Source organism: Mobula hypostoma, chromosome 5, assembly GCF_963921235.1.
Source record: "Mobula hypostoma chromosome 5, sMobHyp1.1, whole genome shotgun sequence".
In the NCBI taxonomy this organism is placed as follows: Eukaryota; Metazoa; Chordata; class Chondrichthyes; order Myliobatiformes; family Myliobatidae; genus Mobula; species Mobula hypostoma.
Window position 1 is genome coordinate 84421162 of NC_086101.1, and position 23999 is coordinate 84445160.

Here is a 23999-nt window from a genome sequence, read left to right on the forward strand (position 1 = left end):
ATCGATTGGAAAACTCAAACATATCAAGGGTAAAATAATGTTTATTTAAAATGCCACACTCAAGTGTTACAAAGTTCATTGGTTCCTTATAGTGTGATGAAGTAGCCAGTAAGGTAGATTGCATGGAGACCGAAGGAATTCTTTTGAAGTTTAAGTGGAGCCCATGAGGGACGTAAGTGGTCCCAGTAGCCAAGAAGAATGGGTCTGTCAGGATCTATGGTGATTTTAAGATCACCATCAACCTCATACTGAAATTAGATCAACACTCTCTGCCCGGGATAGAGGATATCTTTGCAAACCTTCCTGGAGGGAAATACTTCAGCAAAGTTGACTTAGCTGAGTCCTACGTATAGATGGAAAGTCCTTAAGTTTTTCTCATGATAAACTCTCACAAAGATTTTATCACTATAATAGACTTATTTTTGGCAATGTATCTGCTCCTGCACTCTGGCAGAAAGCTATGGACCAGGTGCTGTAAGGCTGCCAGGCACTCAGTGTTACCTGGATGACATCACTGCTACCAATGAAGATGATAAGGAACATCTCTAAAATATCAAGGCAGTGTTAAAAACATCAGAAGATTATGGGCTGGGAGCAGAATGCAACAAGTTTGAATTCTTTAAACCAAACATCACCTACTGTAATCACACCATTGACACAGTAGGAATACACAAGTTTGCTGACAAAATTCAAGCAGAAGTGGATGCCCCAAGGCCAAAGGACATATGACAGTTGTGGTCCTTTTTATGACCTGTCAATTACTATAAAATGTTCCTGGTAAGCCTGGCTTCTGTGTTCCACACCTTGAACTCATTACTAGAGATCGGGAAGAAATGGCAATGGTCAAAGCAGAGTGAGATGGCTTTCCAAAAGACAGACCCTTACTAACATATTACGATCCACATTGTCCAGTAGACTTTGCCTGTGATGTCTCACCTTATGGTATAGTTGCAGTCATGTCACATGTTATGAGTGATAGATACGAATGCCCCATAGTCTTTGCATCATGTTCCCTTACCGGTACAAAGAAAAAATATACACAGATTGTCAGAGAGACCTTGAGTCTGGTTTGGAATATTAAATGTTTCCCAGTCCTTGTATGGGAGAGAGCTTACCCTCATTACTGATCATCAATTACTGACCTCTACTTTCAATCCATAGAAGTGTGTACCACAAACAGCAGCACCATGAATAGAGATGGCCTCTGTTTCTTAGAGGACATAATTACAAGATAAAATTCAAGAGGACGTCTAATCATGGAAATGCTGATGGATGTCCAGTTCACTTTTGGACAGGGAAATATCGGAAAACTTTACATAAGTGGACACTTGTCTTGACATATTCTCTCTAATGCAAAGTAAAAGTCTCACCATTACGGCAGAAGTGATCCAAAGAGAAACCAGAAAAGAACACACACTGTCTTAGGTACATGTGGCAACCTGATTTGGTTGGCATTTGCAGCAGAATTTCCAGTTCTCCCATTTTTACCAGAGCCAGGATGAACTTTCCCTTGAAGATGGTTGCCTTACGTGAATTTGAGAGTTGTTGTACCATCCAAGCTGAGGGCTAAAGTGTTGGAGGAGCTACCTGGTCAAAATGAAGGTACTGGCTCAAAACTTTATCTGCTGGCCTGGAATAGATTATCAGAACAAGCAGCTTGCCATGCACTTTTTGGTATGCCAACAGATCCAGAGGATGCCAAGAACAGTGCCTCTCCATATCTGGGAATGGCCTGGCAGAGGATTCATGTGGTTTTTGCCAGACCACTCATGGGCATACACTTCATGGTAGTGGATACAGCAATAAAGAAGCCAGCAGTATTCCCAATAGCCTCCACTACAGCCATGCATGCTGCTGATATGTTGAGATATCTATTCTCAAGGACTGGTGTTCCAGAAAATATGGAACATAGTTTGTTGCGGAAGAGTTTAGAAAATGAATAGAATGAAAATGAACATTATATTTGCATTGTACCAATCAGCTACAAATGTCTTGGTGGAAAGGTTTGCCCACAGTCTAAAGAAAACATTGCAAGCAGAACACACTACACTGACACTGAATGAGATTCTCAGCAAATTCCTCCTTGCATATCGCAATGCAGCACATTCCACAGCCAACAACTCAACACCTATGCTCATCCTCTGTTCTCCCTTGCTCTCACGCTTTGATCTCTACAAACCCAATCTCAAAAGAAGTATGTAAGACAAACAGCTGATACAAAATGAGGGCTTCTTAAACGAGGAGGTCCAATGTTTCACTCCTGGCGCGGGACCACCGAGGTGATCAGAATTGCGAACATGAAAAGATTAAGAATAGAACTGGACCACTCTCTGACACAGTGGAGATTGCGTCTGATGTTATCTGGAGATGACACATTGATCAGCTGAGGAGAGCAGAATCATTTGTTAGAAAATAAAGATGTCCAGACCTGTCAGAAACACTTCCTGCAGTCCAGAGTTGACTGCTACAAGGAGGCCCCAGAACCTAACATTGTATTTTTATGTATGTGTGTGTGTGTGTGTGTGTGTGTGTGTGTATATAACAAAACGACACCTATACAATTAATTATCTTATTTAATGGTGGAGCAGGCTCAATGGGCCATATGGCCTATTTCTGTTCCTCTGTTTTATGTCCTTAAGACTCTCGAGGACTTTTTCCAAACAGCACCCTAAATTAAAATAGCATTGGATTTGTTCTATTTTCATTTTAATCAGAGACCTTCAATTCTTTCTAATCTATGGAGTTACTTTATTAAATCTACAGTACTGTACAAAAGGTTTCGACGTATACAGTAATCCTCTGATACTGGTTGCCCTATCAGTTTAAACTACCTGCACAATTTAGTAAATTGGTACTTGAACCCACTGAATTATAACTCCAAGCCATTGTTACTTCTGATTCCACTTTTGTTTTCTCCTCTTAAATGAGTGTCATCTGGTCTCTGCACAGCAGCTTCCAATTGAAATACCACAAGATTACAAATGCAGTGAAATGGGGAATGAAAAGTACTTCTCACTACTTACAGTGGCCTGAGCTTTCAGACTGCCCTGAAGCTTAATATATGTACCAAATCAAAGCCCTATATAATTTCAGAGGAAAAGAAATATTTCAAGAAGTGTTATTTCCACGTGTCCTAATTGGAAAGGTAACACTCTTTGACATAACTAAACAAGGACATTTCTGTAGACATGCAAAACCATGAGTCTCAATTCCTTCAATGTAAACAGCAGATGCAAGCTTCTGTCTGACAAATGCAGTATTCAAAATCATCATCTCCAATACTTTTGAAATGTTCTAAGGGGATTTGCACTTCACTGGTATCCAAGATGTGACTGCATTCCTCATAATGAGAAGTCTTGTCTCCTCCTTAACAGAAGTCCTGATGACATTGGACCTTTAAAAAGGTGGGGACATGGTACGGATAGAACACATGCTGGCCTCTATTTATGCCCCTGACTGTCATAACCACAAGCAATGGTTATATAGCTAGTTTACTCATTAAATACATTTCCTATACCACAGGAGACTGGCAAGTACCCTATCTTTGCAGAATGTCCCTCTAAGCTTCTTCAAAACCCTCATTATGAAATTCATTTTAGAGACAAAGGCTGGGAAGCTATCTGCCAGATCTTAGCTTGTTGAAGAATAATGCAGTGACATTTATGTAGCAGACAACTATTTTACCACAATGCATTGTCAGGTTTCCAGTAAAGAAAAGCTGCAGGCAAACCTGACCGGGCAGATCATCACCTCTCCTGGGAGTTGAATAAAATTGTTACAATAGTTTTTTTTTAAATCAGCAGCTTTTTCACAAGCATTTTTCAAATAACGAGACATTCATTCCTGTCTACATTTAAAACCAATAGATTTATCACAAACAACTTTCAATTGTTGTGCCCCTTGCTTGTGTCCACATCCATGACCATATAGTGCAGACTGTAAGAGACAGACATGCTGAGTGAATGGAAAATTGATGTGACAAATTGAATATAATGCTGTATAAGCTTGAGCTAAAATGTTCTTGATAAAAGCTGGATGAAAATTCAGGTTACGTATTCAACATAAACTGCTGGAACAAACGTTGTTTTTCTATATTCTTTAAAAGTAAAGAGATGAAAACAATCAAATAATCATGAAAATCTACGAAAATAAAATATTCCTGCCATAAAAGCCAATTTCAACCACACCTTTGTCAAGATATTGTCTGCAAAAATAATGCAGTAGCTTCTGTTGGCTGCCGGCAACGGTGGTGGAGGCAGATACGATGGGGTCTTTTAAGAGACATTTAGATAGGTACATAGAGCTTAGTAAAATAGAGGGCTATAGGTAAGCCTAGTTATTTCTAAGGTAGGGACATGTTCGGCACAACTTTGTGGGCCAAAAGGCCTGTATTGTGCTGTAGGTTTTCTAAGTTTCTTTGTTTTATAGTTCTCCAAATTACAATAGTGCTATTATTTTGAGCGAATAAATAACGAACGATTATTTCAAATCTGTAGCTAACGACTGAAGCTGATGGGGTACAAGTGTTAGTCTAATAGAATACATACGCAAGGCTAGTATGGTTAAATCAATTGGCTCAAATCTATGCTGAATGGTCTTTGTATTAAAATACCCAAACAAGACAATGGGAAAAAGGATTTATCAAGATTGGATTTCTTATATTCACATTCAAAAATTGACTACTTCCAGACCCAATGAAAATTAAATCTATATCAAAAAACAAAAAAAAAACAAATTGTATTTGAACCAATGCAATTCTCAGTGCAATATCTCCATAACAGAAACTCTACTTCAAAATTTGAATTGACATTGGGATGATTCTGATCCAAGCTCCGTTTCACAAAGTCATAGGATATCATTGCTTTTAGATCAAACCACTTCATATCTGTATAAAATGCCCCTTTAATAGACCTTCAAATATAATAAAATTATCATTATGTTGACTCAACAATATAAATTAACAGGAGCTGTAATATTTGACAGTTCAAGGTCCTTGTTTTTGTCATTGATTGTGAAGGTGAGGATATTCCAGGAAATTCTCATTATTATTTGCAGTAGCAAAAGCTTACCTACCAGAAACAGCAAATGCTTTGCTTTGCGTATTTTAACCAAGGCAGTGGAGCATGGGCCTATCTTTTCTGATCCTTTGTTCTACTCCCTGCTGTGCTCTAGCAGAAAGTAGAGAGACAGAAAGCCATTAATGGCAGGATCTATGTGTAAAATTCAAACTTCATAGCATATAATTGCTTATCTTGCCACAAAAAGGGAAGTCTGTATTAATGTATTTTAATCAGCAATAACATTAAAATACTACCTGTTATAATGACACACTATCACCAGCTTCCACATCTTAATCACAATTTCCTTTCACTTCTCTAGTAACCCAGAGATTAGGCACAGACCCACATATCTATGCTGACCAAATTCTCCTCACGGTCAGTGGGTCTCCACGCAATTCCCCTAGCTCCAGTGAATATTTTCCCTGTAGATTTGTTATGAGGAAGACCAGTGTCCTCTGCATCACATCTTTGGCCTATTTTCTCTCTCATCATGCATGATCGTGCTTCTCGCTGTCATCGCTGGTAGCTGGGTGCAGACTGGGTGGTGCTTGCCTGTGCAGTCCTGACAGAAGTTAGTCACAGACCATCGACCACATTGCTTCACAGCATGGCAGTCAGGCCTCCAGCTCTATCTGTCCCACAGGGCACAAAAAGCGCAGTCTGGTTACTAGAAAAAAAACAGGAAAGAAATGTGGACTATGGGTTGGACTGCATGTGCATCTTCTACAGATGCTGCCTGGCCTGCTAGGTTTATCCAGAATTGTCAGGGGTTTTTTTTGCTTCAGATTTCTTTTGGGTTCCTTTTGATTTTTATCTACCACAGAAAAATTTTGTCTTTGATGTATTTAGAGTGGTCATATGTGCATATCTGTCAAAACAGCTGAATAAAGTTATTAAAAAGACAAAAATATTTTTAATATGAATAATTAATTCTTGCTGCACAATTGCAAAAAGCAGAGAATAACAGTGTTTAACCACTGGAGGAGACTACCTATTTGTGACTCAAAGTTTTGTACTGGGACTGGGATTATTTTTGATTAGACATTAACAATATAATGTTGGATACAGGAATCATAATTCCAAAATTTTCTGAGGTTATAATATCAGGAAATGCAGTAAGTGAAGCGAGTTGGATATTACATTTCAGTTGGGCTAGACAGGTGAAATGAACAGGCACATGGCAGATTAAATTCAATGCAGGGAAGTGTGAAGTAATCTATTTTGAGAGGAAGAATGAGAGAAGATGAAAATCATCAAGATTGGTTTATTTCAAACTAAGGTTCTGAAGCAGAGAATCATGGAGCTCCACGTAAGTTAAGAATCTTAAACTGGGAGGACAAGATTTCTTTCAAAAAGAAACACAGAGAATAGTCAGCTTTACCTATTAAAGTAATGCAAAACAAAATATCATTTGAAGCCAGAGTAAATCACCACTTAGGTCTCAGTTAGAATAAGATTTTTTCCAGAGGATATCAAGAGAGTGGTGGAGATCTGCCGGAATTATACCAGAACTAAGAGGGTTGGAGCACCTATGCAAGAGCTAAGTATGCAGTATGTCAGTCTGTTTATTGATTACTTCAGCTTCAACACCATCATCCTCTTAGTACTAATCAACAAACTTCAAATCCTGGGCCTCTGTACCTCCATCTGCAACTGGATCCTTATCTTCCTTATCAGAAGACCTTGGTCAGTGCAGATCGTAAAATATTTCTTCCTCGCTGACAATCAACATGGGTGTTCCTTAAAGATGTGTGCTTAGCCCACTGACTGTCTTTCTCTTCTCTAGACCATGTGATGAAACACAGCTCAAGCACCATTTATAACTGGCAGAATATCACACTGCTGCTGGCGGAATCTCAGATTGCGACAACGAGGTGTACAGGAGTGAGGTAGATCAGCTGGTTGAGTGGTGTAGCAACAACCCTCTCATCTGAAATACCAGCAAGGCCTTGGAATAGATTATGGACTTCTGGAAGGGGAAGTCATGAGAACATACACGAGTACTTATTGAGGGTTCAGCAAAGTAGATTCAAGTTCATGGGCATCAACATCTCAGAGGATCTACAGTATCCTGTGCCCAACATATTGATGCAGTTATGAAGAAGGCATGCTAGTGGCTCTACTTCATTAGTAATTTGAAGAGATATGGTATGTCACCAAAGACTAGCAAATTTCTACAGAAGTAAGCTGGAGAACATTCTGACAGGCTGCAGGATCACCTGGTATGGAAGCTCCAGTCTGCAGAATCCTAAGAGGCTGCAGAGAGTCGTCTTCTCAGCCAGCAACATCACTGTCACAACTTTCCACACCATCAAGGATACATTCAAGAGGCGACACCTCAAGAAGGCAGATTCATCAATAAAGACCTTCACCATGCGGGGCTTGCCTCCTTCTCATTACTACCATCAGCGAGGAGCTACAGGAGCCTGAAGACCCACACTCAACATTTTAGAAACAACTTCATCTCCTCCACATTCAAAGTACATTTAGTATCAAAATACGTATGCAGTATACAACCCTGAAATTCATCTTCCTGCAGACAGCCACGAAACAAAGAAACATCATGGAAACTGTTCAAAGAAAATATCAACACCCAATGTGCAAAAAAAAAAGAACAAATCATGCAAATGACAACTAAAACAAGTGACTAACACACAGAATATTAAATATCAAACTGCAGAGTCCTTGAAACAGTCTAGGAATGTTCCGCTCAGTTCAGTTCAGTTCAATTTAGCGCTGTGTTGTACGTTGACTGCAGGCCACAGAGCTAGACCATCCTGATCAGAATTGTGCAAAATAGCAATAAAAAAGGAGTAGCCAGAAACTTGAAACACATATAACATGAACTGCAGTGCTCTAAAATAGAGCTCATTCCATAAACTGTACTGATCAAACCTTGCCCAAGACCCAAGACTCCTGCATCTTGCTCTGGCAGCAGGAGTGAGAGGGAAAGGGAGACCAGTCAAATACAGGCAGACAGAGGTTCAAAGATTCAGACAGTGTTGAACACCTGCTCATCTTCTACTCTCATCCTCATTGATTTCAATCTTGCTTGATGCTTTAATTGGCGATTTGGTTGAGAATTGGACCTGATCATTGGCTCACTGTCCGCCATTATGTGTGCTCTGTTCTCAACCCCGCTCCCTACCATACTGAATTCCCTCAGAGACAGCAATAACATGTTGAAGAAGTAACATAATTGACAAGAGATTCAAATGGGTTTGAATTTCTCTTACATTGTTATTTAACCTGAGGGAATAACAGAATGATAGCAACATGGCTATTGGCCTTTATGTTGAGGCAAATAGAACTGTTGCAATCACATCGCCCATGGACTTCTTAATCTGATGCACTGTGTTTCATCCCTTTTGCGCTTATCAAATCATTCATTGCTACAATTTTCTAATCCTGCTACATTTTCTTAATTTTTACCCTCTATCTTCTCCCATACAAACACACATTTTCTATAATATGATGACAAAATATCTGCATGGTATTAAGGCTAGTAAACTCTGTGCTGTTGCAATGGATTTTTGTGGACACTATCTTGTATACTTCTCTTGTCTTCTGTACCTCAACTAATAAATAAATCATTTTGTATGTTTTTCTAACCATCATATTAAGCTGTTCTGTCACCTTTAAGAAATTAATGTATACCCAAGGTCTTTGAGTTGCTCCACACCACTCAATGTTGTCTCATTGATTGTATGTTCCCTCATCTTGCTACATCTCCTACTAAGTATAAAACACATTACCTCACACATTTCTGGATTTAGTTCCATTTGTCATGTTCAAGATCAATTTGCTGGATCATCCAAATCCTCCTGTGGTCTAAAACTTTCCTCATCAACATCAGCCACACAGTCATTTCTCATATCATCTGTAAACTTAAATATCAAGCCCTTAGGAGTGTAGGAGAATGAGGGGAGATTCGATAGAGATATATAAAATTACGAGAGGTAGAGATATATTAACGCAAGCAAGCTTTTTTTCCCACTGAAATTGGGTGAAGATTGAACTAGAGATCATAGATTAAGGGTGAAAGGTGAAAAGTTTAACTTTTTCACTCAAGGAGGTGGTGAAACGAGCTGCCAGAGGAAGTGGTGGATGGGGCTTGATTTCAAAGTTTAAGAGAATTTGGCTGGAAGGGGTATGGAGGGCTATGGTTTCGATATGGTTCAATAAGACTGTGCTCAGTAACAGGTCGGCACAGATTAGATGCACCAAAGCGCCTAGTTCTGTGCCGTAGTGTCCTATGACTAAATTCTGAGCAATACACACAAGATGCTGGAGAAACTCTTCTCCATAAATGCTGCCTGGCCTGCTGAGTTCTTCCAGAATTTTGTGTGTGTTGCTTGGATTTTCAGCATCTGCAGATTTTCTCTTGCTTGTGATTAGACTAAGTACTGAGTCCTGTGGAACTGCACTGATAAGAATCATCCAGTCACAATTATACCCATCAGCTATTACATTTCCTTGCTGCCACCAAGCCATTTATGAGTTCAATTTGCCACCTTCCGATGGATCCCAAAAGCCTCAGCTTCTTTAAAAGTTAAACATAAACATGAGTTTTCTTGGCATGACAGTGCAACTGCTTGGAACTTGCCTTTCAACAAATTTCAATCAACATATTAACATAATGTTTGACTAGAACCAGAAAATGCACTTAGAGTTAATAATATTGCTGTCAGGCAACAACAGCAAAACAACTGGCTTAAAAGTTCCATTCACCATTGGCTTGAATTACAGGCAGAGCTATGATAATTACTTTCTAATTGTTAGTTATGTAGGGTGAGAAAGAAATATGGAATAAATGGATCAAAAGTATTAATCAAGTGCTCTACAGTTTCCTGTTTGCATTACTCAAAGATTCTTTAGCTGTTGCAATGGTTCAAATCCCCAGGAAAATCTAAGCTATTAACTTTCAACTTTAATTGCTTTTTATTGCTGTATCTTCAAGATATGTAATACATTTGCAATCTGTGATTTTGTTTTGTTAATTTTGATTGTGTTTAAGAACTCAATTAATCATTGTGGAATGATTACAGTTGGCATTATACCTAAGTAAAAAAAAAGCAATTTTTTTTTCTCTCACTGACATATATCTGTGTTCACAATGAGACATTCTTGATTTACTCCAAAGAGGTTTTCAGCATCTTGTGCAGCATTTTCAATTTTGCAGAGAAATCTCAGCTTATTCCAAATGTTTTCTTTCTCTATTTCTTGTTGAGACAAGATATATGTCCCTTCAATACATTAAGTGATGAAGAATAGATAACATGTTTTTAATAAGACTTTGGTTTGGAGTGATCACAACTACAATACAAAATCTTTATCAGAATTACAATGTAAGTGGAACACTATAACTAAGTAAAGGGAACACAGATTCTAAAATTTTTGCAATTCTGATCAGATGTCCATGAATTCACATTAATCTGTAGTATGAGTGTTTAATGGAATTTCAAATAAAAATACAATTGTCATAAAAATGATGCACCGGCAAACAGAAAAAATGGTTTGATGAATGATATCCTGTCAAAAATGAAAGATGCTTACCTTGTCATATTTAGCAGCTGGATGCAGAAATGCTCATTAGTTTTAAGAGGGTTAATATATTTAGCTGTTGCATATTGATATCCCAATTATGTCTAATTGTATAAAAGCCATCACTCAAGGTAATAGTGCATAAACATATGAAAGTTATTAAGTATATCCCAACATGTAATAAAGTAAGTGTTAATTGGTAGCTGAGTTCTTTAGGGTATTGAGGTGGATAATCTGGCGAGAGATGGATCACTAGAAATTTTTTGCACATAATTCCATTTGCAGGCACATGCTGTGCAGCTTTCATGCTTGTCAAAACCATCTACAGTCTAATACCTTTTGCCATATGCGTTCCATAAAGGCATAAAAACATCATTAGAAAACAAAGTAAAAATTTTATCATACTCTATTCCCAATTAAAAGTTACAAAGAGACATGACTCTGTGAGAAATCAGTGTGCTCTAATATGACAACTGATATAAATTGCTGTAGGAAGATGCGTGGTTTTGCCTTTCACTTATTGATACTCAAGGTCAAATTCAGCAAAGGAACTAAAAATCCACTGAAAACCTTTCTATGTCGGTATTTCAGATGAGGAATAGCATTGTTTTTACTTATAATATTATATTTTGGCTGTTGCACTTCGTTAAGTGACAAAATTAAGTTAGTCTTAAATTCAATTACAGTATACAAGAATGATGTTTCTGCACTATACAAAGGATCATATGTATTTTCCTTAGTTTTATAAGCAGTTGAAAATATATACTCTATGGGTAAACAAAATCTGTAATCGTGATAGGAAATGCTAATATGCCAAACAATGATCCCTTCTCACGTGTCCAACACTTCTCTTCCCTTTGGACATTCTGTTCTGGCCTTTTACCCTCTCTTGACATTTGACTTTCCATCTGCAAATGGGACATCAACTGCCTGCCCTTCCACACTCCTTGACCTATTCTAATCTCACTCCTTTAAATGTGCAGTTGCCTATTATGTACAGTGATTCATATGCACTTTAATTAGTTCACCACCTGGTTCTTCTAAATGCTGAGGAGTAGAGACCCTTACCAGCCTTCCTTGATAAGACAACCTTCTCATCCCAGGGCTTTAGTCCTCTGGACTGTCTTCAATGCTACTGCATCCTTTTTATAGGTAAAGGGACCAAAACTGTGCACAGTAGTCCAAGTGTGACCTCATTAATACTCTATACACCTGTAAGACACTGCTTAGAAGAAGGCAATGGCAAACCACCTCTGTAGAAAAATTTAAACAATTATAGTTATATGACAAGGCACATAACGATAATGATGAGGATGACACCTAGAGCAAAATTTTTGTATACTTAAACTCCAACTCTTGGCAATAAAGTTCATCATGCCATTTTTAACTACTTGTTGGGTGTGCCTGCCAACTTAGTGTGACTCATGAGTGGGTATAACTTTTGTGAGGGGAATAATTTTAAGGTGTTTGGAGAAAAGTACATGGTAAATGTCAAAGGTACTTTCTTTTTAGACAGAGCAACAGTGGCGTGGAACACACTGCAAAAGGTGATGGTAGTGGCAGCTATATTAGGGGCATTCAAGAGATAGATGAAAGAAAATTTGAGGGCTACAGGGAAGGTGAGGGTTAGATTGATCTGAGAGTAGGTAGAGGCAGATACATTAGGAATGTTTAAGAGAATCTTAGATAGGTACATAGATGAAAGAAAAAAATGAGGGCAATGAGGGAAGGGGGGGTTAGATTAATCTTAGTATAGGTTAAAAGTTTGACACAATATTGTGGGCTGAAGTGCCTGTGCTGTGCTATATGTTCTATGTTCTATGTCCTAAAGCCCTCTGAACTTCACTCATCCGCAGACTTTTCCCATTTTGATAAAAACCTGCTTCTTGTTTCTACTTACCAAAATACATGACCGCACACACTCCTGTATGAACTAACTGTAGCCTCTGACACCATTTGCCAGGTTTCCATCCATTTACTCAGTCTATCTATATTCTGTTTCAGATTTATAATATTCGCACCACAACATGCTCCTCCACCTACAGGTATTTTTTGTAACATCAGCATTGACACTAGTGCCTTTGAACAGTGACAATAGGTGGTTAGACTTCTTCTTCTCCTTCGCATTGGCTGCTTCATTTGCTGAGGAAATCAGAATAAACTTGAACATTGTGCAAACATCAGCTAATATGCCTACTTATGACCTCATGATAAAAGGAAGGTATAGATGAAGTACTTAGGATGGCTAGATCTGAAACTCCTCCTCTGAGTTCTTAAGGTTGGTTTTATTGTCTGACCACCAGCAACCACAATCATCTGCGCTTGCATGAGGTATAACTTCAAGTCTTTTTTTTCTGTTTGATGTTTATTGGTTTTAATTTTACCAGACCTCATTGATGCCTCAATGTATTTCACCTTAGAATTCAGATCTTCGATGTTTGAACAAAGGTTGTGATGACATCTGGTACTTGATAGACTGGGATGAATGGCAAGTTTCTATACTGTGTGCTTCAAAGACTTTATGAATCTAGGAGTGTTCAGCTGAAATCAAAACTTCCCTTTTGTGTGGTTTGAACTACAGAATGGTGTAGGCTACGAATTGCAAACAATTGTCATTCTGTTGAAAGGCATAACAATTGGATTTCTACCAAACTCTTATTCTCTGAAACTAGTGACAGTTGATAACGAGTACTAATTTACAGTTAGCTCCTTTTGTGCTTATGCATGCCAGGGCTTAAAGTATACTACCAGCTGGTGCCTGATTGCTCCTTCACTGTAGTCCATTTTAACATATGCATCCTATGCAGAAGGTGAGGCCCTGCCTGGCGAAGAGCTTGATTGCCATTCAGTAATTTGATTTGTTTCAGTCATTTAGATTCCATTCAGATTTCAATAGCAAGTTTCAAGTTTTTGTATTACTTTCAAAAGGCTTCTTTGAAAACCAGATCAGAAACACAAGTGACTCTGTAGATGTTGGAAATCCAGCGGAACATATACAAAATTCCGGAGAAACCCACCCCTGGCACTCCCTCTCTGCCACCTGTCCCACACCCTGCATGCGGTGCTCCACCGTCGCTATTCGCAACATCTTTTGCTCTCTCCAAGTTTACAAATTTGCTCTCCACCCCACATTGACAAATGCAGTTCTGTGCAAAAGTCTTAGGCACCCTATATATGCATAAGACTTTTGTACAGTCCTGTACATAAACCTGGAAGTGATTTCCACTTTCCAACACTATATTAGTAAGTTGTTATTATCTTCCGTTATAAACTTTACATTTTCTTATATCTCTAGATATGTGCCCTAAATTCTTCAAACATTAGAATTAACATCTTTGATTCACTTTTGCACCCTAACAGAATTTGAAATATTCCTAATGTATCTTCCCCACCTGTATTGATTTAAAGAGAACAGACCAATCTTTCAAGGTTTTTATGATGATGGAGCGTATCTTATGTTGATAACATGCATATAACCAGAGGCATGGATTTCATACAACAGTGCATTTCATTTGACATGCATTTTATGCTATACAATTTTGTGTTCATGACATAAGCAGCATTTCTTCATGAGAACTGGTCAGTAAAATTCTAATTACGTGATTTGTGTGAGTTTCAGTTGTTTATACTTGAAGTGCTTCTTTCAGATTGTGAAGGTAGAAATAGTTTCTAAAATGAAGAATTGCTTTTCCAACTGTTGTTTTAAATACTGACACTGCTTTTAATTCAACCAGACACTGAAAAATGACTGCAACTTATCTTTTAGCGCCTGAGTTATTGTGCATCAGATTAGAAGAAATAAATCTGTTGCTGGAAGCAACACTATGGATTGACTGAGTCAGATGTGGCAAGCCCATCACATTTAACGTCAGAATTAGATCATAAATATCACCTTCCTCAAATCTGTTGCTTCACAAAATATCTAATCCCATAATCCTTACAACTAGCCATAATGTAGTGCAATGGACCTTTCCACATGAAATCGGCTTGTTAGTATGAAAGCTTTGCTGTTCCAATAATCCATAATGGGCTGTGACTATAGTGTGAACTGTATCCACCACTCTTTGAACAGGAATTTGAAATCTGAGAACTACTTAATAAATAATAGTGTAAAGGAACTTATTTTTTTCAGTCCAGATGTTATTTAATATTATTTTATCTAAAACAAGAACTATTTTATGGCATATTTTATACTGCATCAACTTTCTTAAAAGTCTTTGAAAATACACACTCAAATCATTGCTTGCCAACAGAAATAATTCTCAGTTTCAGATCTGTTCCAGTTGTAGTATGTCTTTTAAGACTTCAGCCAAGTCTTTGGAGTAGATATGAGTTACAATTTCCAGTTAAGAGATTTCTGATTTTCATATCTTACACTTAGCTTATTATTGTTCTCAACTGCCCGCACGCAAGGTTTTCTGAAGCTCAGTTTCACGTATGAGCCTGAAGGTTAAGTTTCTACGTTTCAGAAATGTTTTGCTTGTGTTCTATTACTGCATTAGTTCAATTTCAGAAACACTGCCTGGAGAATTGAGAATGGGACAGCAACAATATCTACAAAAACTGAACTACAGAGAAATGATGAAGCATAGGTGGTTGAAGGTGCTCAAGTAACTTCAAATCATTCAGGAAATAAAATGTAAATGTCACGGAAGGAAACCCTTGAACATTAGCAAGAGACAATCTCCACTCAGTTATTAATTCTTCTTTGTGATTGATACTGAGTGGTGATTGTTTACTAAGGAATCAAGCTTACATGATTCTCCTATAGTAAACAGTTTTTCTAACAATTCAAACATCAATAGAATGTGGATTAGAAGCCAGGACACAGGGTGCCGCACTTCTTCCCATCTATGAGATAATCCAAACCCCCACTGGTACTCAATATGCTAAAAGCTACCTAATTAATGATGCTTCTCAACTAAAGATGTTGTGCTCCATGGCTAAAATGTTCCTCTCTTTATCTAAATTTGTATGGGGTGGTTAGATTTATGCCTGTGTACAATGTGTTGTTCAGCAAAAACAACGCTTTTAACTAATAGTGTCACTAAATTACTTTGTGGCTTCAGCAAGACATAAGCATTCACTTTCCAAAAATATCTAACTTTTTAACAGATTAGAATCCAAGAGATAAAAGTTATATCTTAAATATTCATGCATAGCTCATTATTGCCATTGATAATGAATACCAAATATCATTCAATTAAAAAAAAACAAGTGAATTCAAGACTAGGGCTTGAATGAGTAAACTTTGATTAAGGAATAAGAATTCAGGTAGGAAAAATATCTTTCCCAGAAACATTTAGTCACTGGAAGCTTGTGAAGAAAAACAATTAAATATATTCATGGAACAGGTAAATAATGCTTAAGAGCTAGAGGGGACAAGGAATATTGGGGGGTGGGGAATCTGGAACAGTTCAGGATGCACTTCAATTGATGGAAACACTTGAAGTCCACTAGCCTTTGAGCTCCACTAAATCAAGCCTTTATTGAAAAGTAAAACTCTTCAACACTTCTTCTCCCTTATATTCTTATATTCTTCTTAGATAGTCTCTTGGAATATCAGATGGTGATGCCACATGTCGGAATGATCTCCAGCCTGGTATGGAGCCTCCAATGCATAGGATTATAAGAGGCTGTAGGAGCTGTAGATCTAGTCAGTTCCATCACAGCCCTACACGTCATCGAGGACACCTTCATGAAGCAGTGCCCAAGAGGATGGCTTTCATCATTAATGACCATCACCATCCAGGACATACCTGCGTCATGTTACTATCATTGAAGAGGAGGTACAGGAGCCCAAAGACCCACATTCAAAGTTTTAGGAACAGCCTTTTCCCCTCTGCTATCAGATTTCTGAATGGCCTATGAACCAGTGAATATTACCTCGTTATTTGTCTTTTGTACAATTTATTTTTGTAACTTATGGTAAGTTTTTGTCTCACACTGTACTGCTTCACAACAGATTTCATAACATAAATCAACGATAATAAACCTGATTCTGATTTTGAAATGAATTATTTCCTCAATGTTCTTGTGAGATCTGTGATGGCAGTTGAGGCCAAAATGAGAGCTACAGATTCTTCCTCCAATCGTCTCAAAATTATGCCTTCTCAGATTACCTTCCAGTGAATTTTGTAACATTTTGTAGACATTTGATTACCAGACTGGTTCCTACCTTACAGTGTCTTAGAATGCCTGTTTCCAATAGCCCTGATGTTAAAAACATAAAGGAGGACAGGCATGACTGGTCTCACTAGCCCATGAAATTTGCAACAAGTCCTAGGTCTGAAGTCTTAATCCATGGATACTCTTTTCCTCAATCTACCAAAAGTTTTACTAGCACATCGTAGTCTATGGTCAATTATGTATTTGACATTTGCCCTCAGATATCGGATTTTGAGATTTTGTTATGTTTTATTCTTAGCTTTTAATGATGAGGGCAGTGTGGTGTAGTATGTGGTTTCAGACACCAAAGGAAACCACAGACTTGATATCAACTCTTGCCTGTATTACATCAGCAATGATCTTGTATGGTCCTTTCATTTATCTCCGTTCCTTCGATCTCCGCTTCGAGTACTTCTTCAGTTTTAAAACCTCTCTGAATATTATCTTCTTCTGTCTCTCTCTCTATTTACTTATCTTTCTATCTCATTAAATATATAATCTACCATCCCTTAATTATGAGTAAGAATAATACAATTACATATATACAAGTTTCATATGCTGTTGAAAACCAATGCTGTTTATATTACTTAAGCTTGATTGCAGTTTACCAGTCAGGTATACCAGAATACCTATTCTAATAAACCAGTCCAGTTTGTCACTGTTTCATTGTTCTATTGAATCTGACCTCATGTACTGTAGGTACAGTGTTTGTCTGTTTTCCCTGTGATTGTGAGAAATTCCACGATTAATTTGATTTCCTCCTTCATCACAAAGACATGTTGGTAAGATTAAAGATTTAAAGATTAGCTTTATTTGTCACTAGTACATCAATGCATACAGTGAAATGCATTACTTGCATCCGGGATCTGTTGGGGGTAGCCCGCACATGTCACCATACTTCTGGCGCCAAAACAGCATACCCACAACTAATGTACGTCTTTAGAATGCGGGCGGAAACCCACAAAGTCACAGAGAGAATGCATACACTCCTTACAGACTGCAACAGGAAATGAGCTCCAATCTTACAGCTGACGTGCTGTAGAGTGCTACACTAACCGCTATGCTACCAGGTTAACTGACTTTTTTTTTGTATGGTTACATGACAAAAGATTTTTAAAATCTGATTGGTAAGTGAGAGAGAATAGATTGTAGGACTACACGGAAAATAATGAAAGGAGGAATGAGATTTATAAGGTTGCTTTGCTGGGAGCTGGCATTGACCCAATGGACCGAATAGCCTTTTTTGTATCATAATCTCTCAAGCAAGTAATGGACCAGCTGGATGTAACTGAGCCACTGATACTAATATCAAGTTGGTCTTCCATGCGCTGTGGTGAGCAGTCCTCTCCTCTTAAATCACAACCACTTGTTCATCTGCCTAGTAGATTAAGAAGTATCGCCTTTAATGTATTTCTGTTTTTTTCTACTCTGTTATATCAACTTGTTTAAGATTATTTATCTCTACATTTTCAAGTTTTCAATAGTTGCCAGGATTAGGGTTGCCTGTAACTGATGAAATTATTATTGTTAGGTTAATTACAATCATCAATTACAAAAGAGGTGATCAACTTTTATTGGGGTACTGTCCAATAAATGGTATAAACATTATATAATGGCATTAATGATCACTCAGTAGAGGATGGCTAAGTACTCCTTGAACCAAAGCCCCTTGCATGACAAGCTTTTATCGTATTTGTGGTCACACTCTTTTTGAATTCGAGTTTTCAAGGTGATTTATTATGAAATGCATATACTAATTTTGCAGCTTCAACATGGAAAATGTACATAAGCATATCTAGACTCCGGTAAATTTCTGAAAGTTGTCTTTGCATTGAGACCGTTACTTCTAAAATAAGGGTGAAGTTCAATTTTTGGATATGATTAGAGATTAAAAGTTTCATTATTTTGCAATTTAATTCAAAATGGTCTTGTAGACTTATTATTCTGAGTGTTCTGCCAATTGACTAGTTTTGTTGACTAATTAGAGATCCATGTATCTTGGGTACAGCTGTTATTAATTATATAAAATATATCACAGATTGGTTATTGGGTTTAAACTGAAGTTTAACTGAAAAGTTGAGCAAAGTGAAAGGCTTAAACCTGATTTTATATTCCTTGGGATTAATCCAGAGATGGTAAATCCGTTACCCAAAACCTCCTCTATGCAACTCCCTCCATTGATGCTGCCTGATCTGCTGAGTTCCTCCAGTGCTTTCTGCATGCTACAATAAAAAGTTTTTTTTTGCTTGTCCAGGTACTACAGTATGTTTCAAGTTTTCTGATCTATTCATCTGCACATGTTCTTGCTTATCGATTGGTGTAAGACTCTGATATGATGCTAACTATTGCACTATACCAACAACTTAAGCAAATCCATATTGGAAGAAACAATATTTATCTACAATGTTTAACATTAATAATTTTTTGTAACTTAGTCTGTTTAAATGAACGTACTGAACCAGATTATGTTTCCCAACTTTTAATGACATGCTCGAAGTGGTGTTATTAATTTTCATAAATGGAAACAGAAATAGGATGAATATTATTTAAAAAACTAGGAACAGTTATTCAAGGATTTTTGAAAGAACAAAACACAACTTTGTGTGATACTTCATCATTTGTTAGTTTCTTAAAGTGTTATAGTGAGGTTGGGGGTGTGTTGGAGATGGGGATAAGCTCCCACTACCTATTAAATGCTTTCATTGTCATACATATCAAATAGCCTCTGACAACCGAGTCCAACTCCTGGCCTTCACATGTGACTCAGTTACTAAGGTTGGTGGAACCATTTCTACTGAAAGAAGAAAGAGCATAAGCGGGTTACTGGTGCCTTAAAACCAGTCATTTTTAGCAGATGGGGCTCATCATCTGTGCTTGGCATGCTGTCTTGTGGCTCTACCCATTCATGAGGAAGGCTTCAGAGTAAGCCCCAACGAAAAACCTGGAGCTGGAATCTCTAAGGCAGTCCTACATTGAGTTAAATATTAACTGGCAACTCCTGTGACACCTCTGGATTGCTCTCTGCTGTTTCCTTTGAATGTGGGGAAGGGATGCTTGTTACATGGACAACATCTTGCTCTCCATGTCCTATTGCACTGGCTTGCGTATTGACAACAGCTAGGACGCAACTTCTGCAGTCGTCCCAGGCCAATAGAGGGTCTCATCGTGTCTCCATCCTTTTTTACTGCTACAGGCTGACTTCCCTTTGCTGACCAGCCCACACCACCACCACTGCTGAATGAGAAGTGTCGAGGTGAGGTATTGATGAGCTGGCTGAGAAGATCTGAAATTCCCATTGAGCTGCCCATTTTGAGTCAGATGTCAATGATGAAGATTCTGGGGATGGGTTTTGTTGCTTAGGAACACAGGCTTTTGCAGTGAGTGAGTTCTGGCATCCCCACAAACCCAATGCCACATCATCTGACTCTAAGAAAGGAAGATGCCAGAATCTGGAGCAATACAAAAGAGGTGCTAGAAGAGCTCAGCATGTCAGGCAGCAATGATGGATAGAAATAGTTTACTTTTTCAGTTGAGCGTCCATTATTAAGGACCTCCAGCACCCAGGGCATGCCCCTTTCTCACTGTTACCATCAGTGAGAAAAGCCTGAAGGCACACACTCAGCAATTCAGGAACAGCTTCTTCCCCTCTGACATCCGATTCCTAAGTGGACATTGAACCCTTGAACACTACCTCACTTTTTTAATATATATTATTTCTGGTTGTTGCATGAATTTTAATCTATTCAATGTTGATGCATGGCCAAGTGGTTAAGGCGTTCGTCTAGTGATCTGAAGGTCGCCAGCTCGAGCCTTGACCGAGACGGCGTGATGTGTCCTTGAGCAAGGCACTTAACCACATATTGCTCTGCGACGACACTGGTGCCAAGCTATGGGTCTTAATGCCCTTCCCTTGGACAACATCGGTGGCGTGGAGAAGGGAGACTTGCAGCATGGGCAACTGCCGGTCTTCCATACAACCTTGCCCAGGCCTGCGCCCTGGAAACCTCCCAAGGCGCAAATCCATGGCCACGAGACTAATGGATGCCTATATATAAATCTACTCAATATAAATATTGTGGCGGCTCGCCCATGCGGCAAGCGAACCGGCTCCAGCAGTCACGGGCGAGTCCACAGCCAGTGGCAACCGAGAGAGCTCTGAGTGCGGGGCAGACCTCGGCCCGGGAGCCGACATCACTTCCACCCTGCAAAGAGCGGGGGATGCTGGGAACGGGCACTTAAGTGGGCGTGGATTTAAAACAGTAAACAGTTCAACCAGACTCTGCTCGACTCAGTGTGTTGCTTTATCAGCGTGACTACAGTATACAAAAATTTATCTATTTATTTATTTATTTATTTACTGTTTTATTATTTATCTGTTTATTTATTTTTTTTCTATATTATCTATTGCATTTAACTAATGCTGCTAAGTTAATAAATTTCACGACACATGGCTGTGATAATAAACCCGATTCTGATTCTGTTTCTGAGTGGGAATGAGGCCAAAATATCCACTGTCTATTTCCCTCCACGGATACTGACTGACCTGCTGAATTCCTCCAGCACCCTTTTTTGTGTTGATTCAGCCTTATGTATACATATATTGTTCAACATTTATGCCTTCACTTCCTGAGGAGGCTCAATAACTTTGGTATGCCTCATTCAAGCCTGTCTCATTTGAATCAATGCACCATAGACAGCATCCTACCTGGATGCATCAAGTGTTTTGGCCGTGATTGCAAGGAACTGCGGGTTGTGGACACGTTTTAGCACATCACGGAGACCAGTCTCCCTCAATGGATGCTTCTCGCTGTCTCAGTAAAGCATCAAGCATAATCAGAGACCCCACCCATTCTCTCTTCTCCCCTCCCATCAGAAAAAAGAAACAAAAGCCTGAAAGCATGCATCACCAGGCTCAAGAACAGCTTTTATAAGATCATTTAATGGTTTCCTAGTACAATATGCTGAACATTTGACCTCACAATCTACCTTCCTATAACCTTGCACTATTTTTACCTCCACTCCACTTTTCTGCGTCTCTACCACTTTATTCTGCACTCTGTTATTGTTTTATCTTGTGGTACCTTAATGCACTGTTGTAATGAATTGATCTTCATGTACGGTATTCAAGCCAAGTTTTTCACTTCAATTCAGTACATGTGACAACAATAGCCAATTAAATAATTTTCTAATCATGACTGAAACAAAATACGTTATTTTATTTTTATTTAGGGGTACAGCCCAACGAGCTCACACCGCCCAATGGGACCCATGTGACCAATTACCCTATCAATCCGTACATCTTTGAATGAACAGCAGAAGGAAATTCACACAAACGCAGGGAAAATATGTAAATTTCTTGCAGACTGGTGGAATTGAACCCAGATCACAGAGGTTTTAATACCGTCATGCTTACTGCTATGCTATCAATGCCAGGCCACTTCAGCTGACTTTGAATCAGACAAGATTCTGTGATGAAGACAATTTAATAGAGTAGATGGAGCTTATTTAACAATCCAATAGTTTCATAATCACAAATGCATTTCCTTACCAGATTTACAATTTAAAATGTCCATTTGCCATGGTAAGGTTTGAGCTCTAAATTTATGCTCAAATCACTGGATATCATGTCCTGTTAGTATTTACTTGCTCACGTGTGAATATTTATGGGTGTCAATGGGAATGCAGGCATTTATTGTTTGGCCCTAATTGCTCCAGAACTGAGAAGATAATTAATGGCCACAAGTGGACCAGAACAGGTGAAAATGGAAGATTTCCTTTCCTAAAGGGTACTTGTGAACCAATTTTGTTTTATTTTCAACTCATGTGGTTTCATCTTTACTTCTTCTGAAATTATAAATTCCATTGTTGCCATTAGTGCCTACTGTTTATGTCATTAAATATTGGGAATATCTCCATTTAAGATTTGGAAATCCGATGTTCTTCATGACAATTTTGTATTCAGATTGATAAGCATTTTCACCATTTTTAAAGCTGCATGTCAACTTTTACTGGATCTGTATGTTGGCACATGAGCATAAAGTGCAGAAAGCAATTGAGAACAATAGTCCCTGGTCAATGTAATGCAATCAAAAACATTGATAGCAGCTAGATTTAACCCTGAGGGGTTTTTACATCCGGAAAAAATGATCAATACATAACTAACATCACATCACATTCCATCACGTATCTGTCAGGCATTTTCCAAACAATTTTTATTGCAAAAGTGATTTACTTACTTTAAAAGAAAGTGATCATCAGATAATTACCAGTATTCAGTAAGAATTTGCAAATCAAATTAATGCAGTACTCTTATGGTTTAAATTTACAGATACTCAAGTTTGCCAGGTAACATTACAGTTATTGTCCCAGAACTGTCACATTGAACTTAAGGGTGACTGGCTGTATAATATGAGAAGACATTTCTCCTATCCACAGAACAGATTTCCTTTAATGATTCTTTAGTATAACAAATTCCGAATCGATAAGAAAATATTTTTCATGATCTACCATGATGCTTTTAACTCTCTGCCAACATACAGTTACAGAACTTGCGTGTGTTGCTTTCATTTAAATTTATGATTGCTATTTGTTTGAATGTAATTAAAACTCCTTAACATGCACTCTAACAAAGCAAATATTGAAAGGAAATTTCAAAAAAATTGTTCCCATGTGCTTTCACAGCTCAATGAAATATGGCACTATCTACTCACCGGTAACTTAATTGGGTTGGAGTCGGTCAGAACCATGGACTTTGTTTGGCTCAGGCGGTCAGAGTTAGCAGCTCCACTCTTCACCCTCCGCTGAACAGCACTAGGGCTGAAATGGGTTGAGGGAAGCTGTTCAGAGGTGCCTGTTGTCTGGATACTTGTTTTCGACTGAGCTGTGGATCCATCCTGTGGAAAAAAAAAGCAAGGAACTCATTATTAAAGGTTGCATTTAATCAACTGTAAACATAGATCATTGTATATCCAATAAATCAAGACTTCAGATGTTAACTTGTGCATGATACTCCCATTTACTGCAGGTAATAATTTCAAAAATATATCAAACATCAAAATGTAATTAGTTGAAAAGTGATACATTGATTTTTTTTATAATTTTGTATCGTATTTTAAGTTAAATAAAAATAAGAATGTAAGAACATGAAAAAAGGAACAAAAGTAGTTTACATAATTCTAAGTTGAATCCACGATTCAGTGAAGATTATTTAAAGGGGTTTCAGTTTT

General features: G+C 38.1%; 1 protein-coding gene across 2 annotated transcripts in view; it reads right to left on the reverse strand.

The window, feature by feature from the left end:
- Positions 1-23999, reverse strand: part of arhgap15 (Rho GTPase activating protein 15) — a 731418-nt gene that overhangs the window by 598187 nt on the left and 109232 nt on the right. For both annotated transcript variants that reach the window (XM_063048621.1, XM_063048622.1), the window contains exon 3: positions 23484-23666. In XM_063048621.1, the coding sequence (XP_062904691.1) occupies positions 23484-23666 (183 nt within the window). The remainder of the gene's footprint in view (positions 1-23483; positions 23667-23999) is intronic.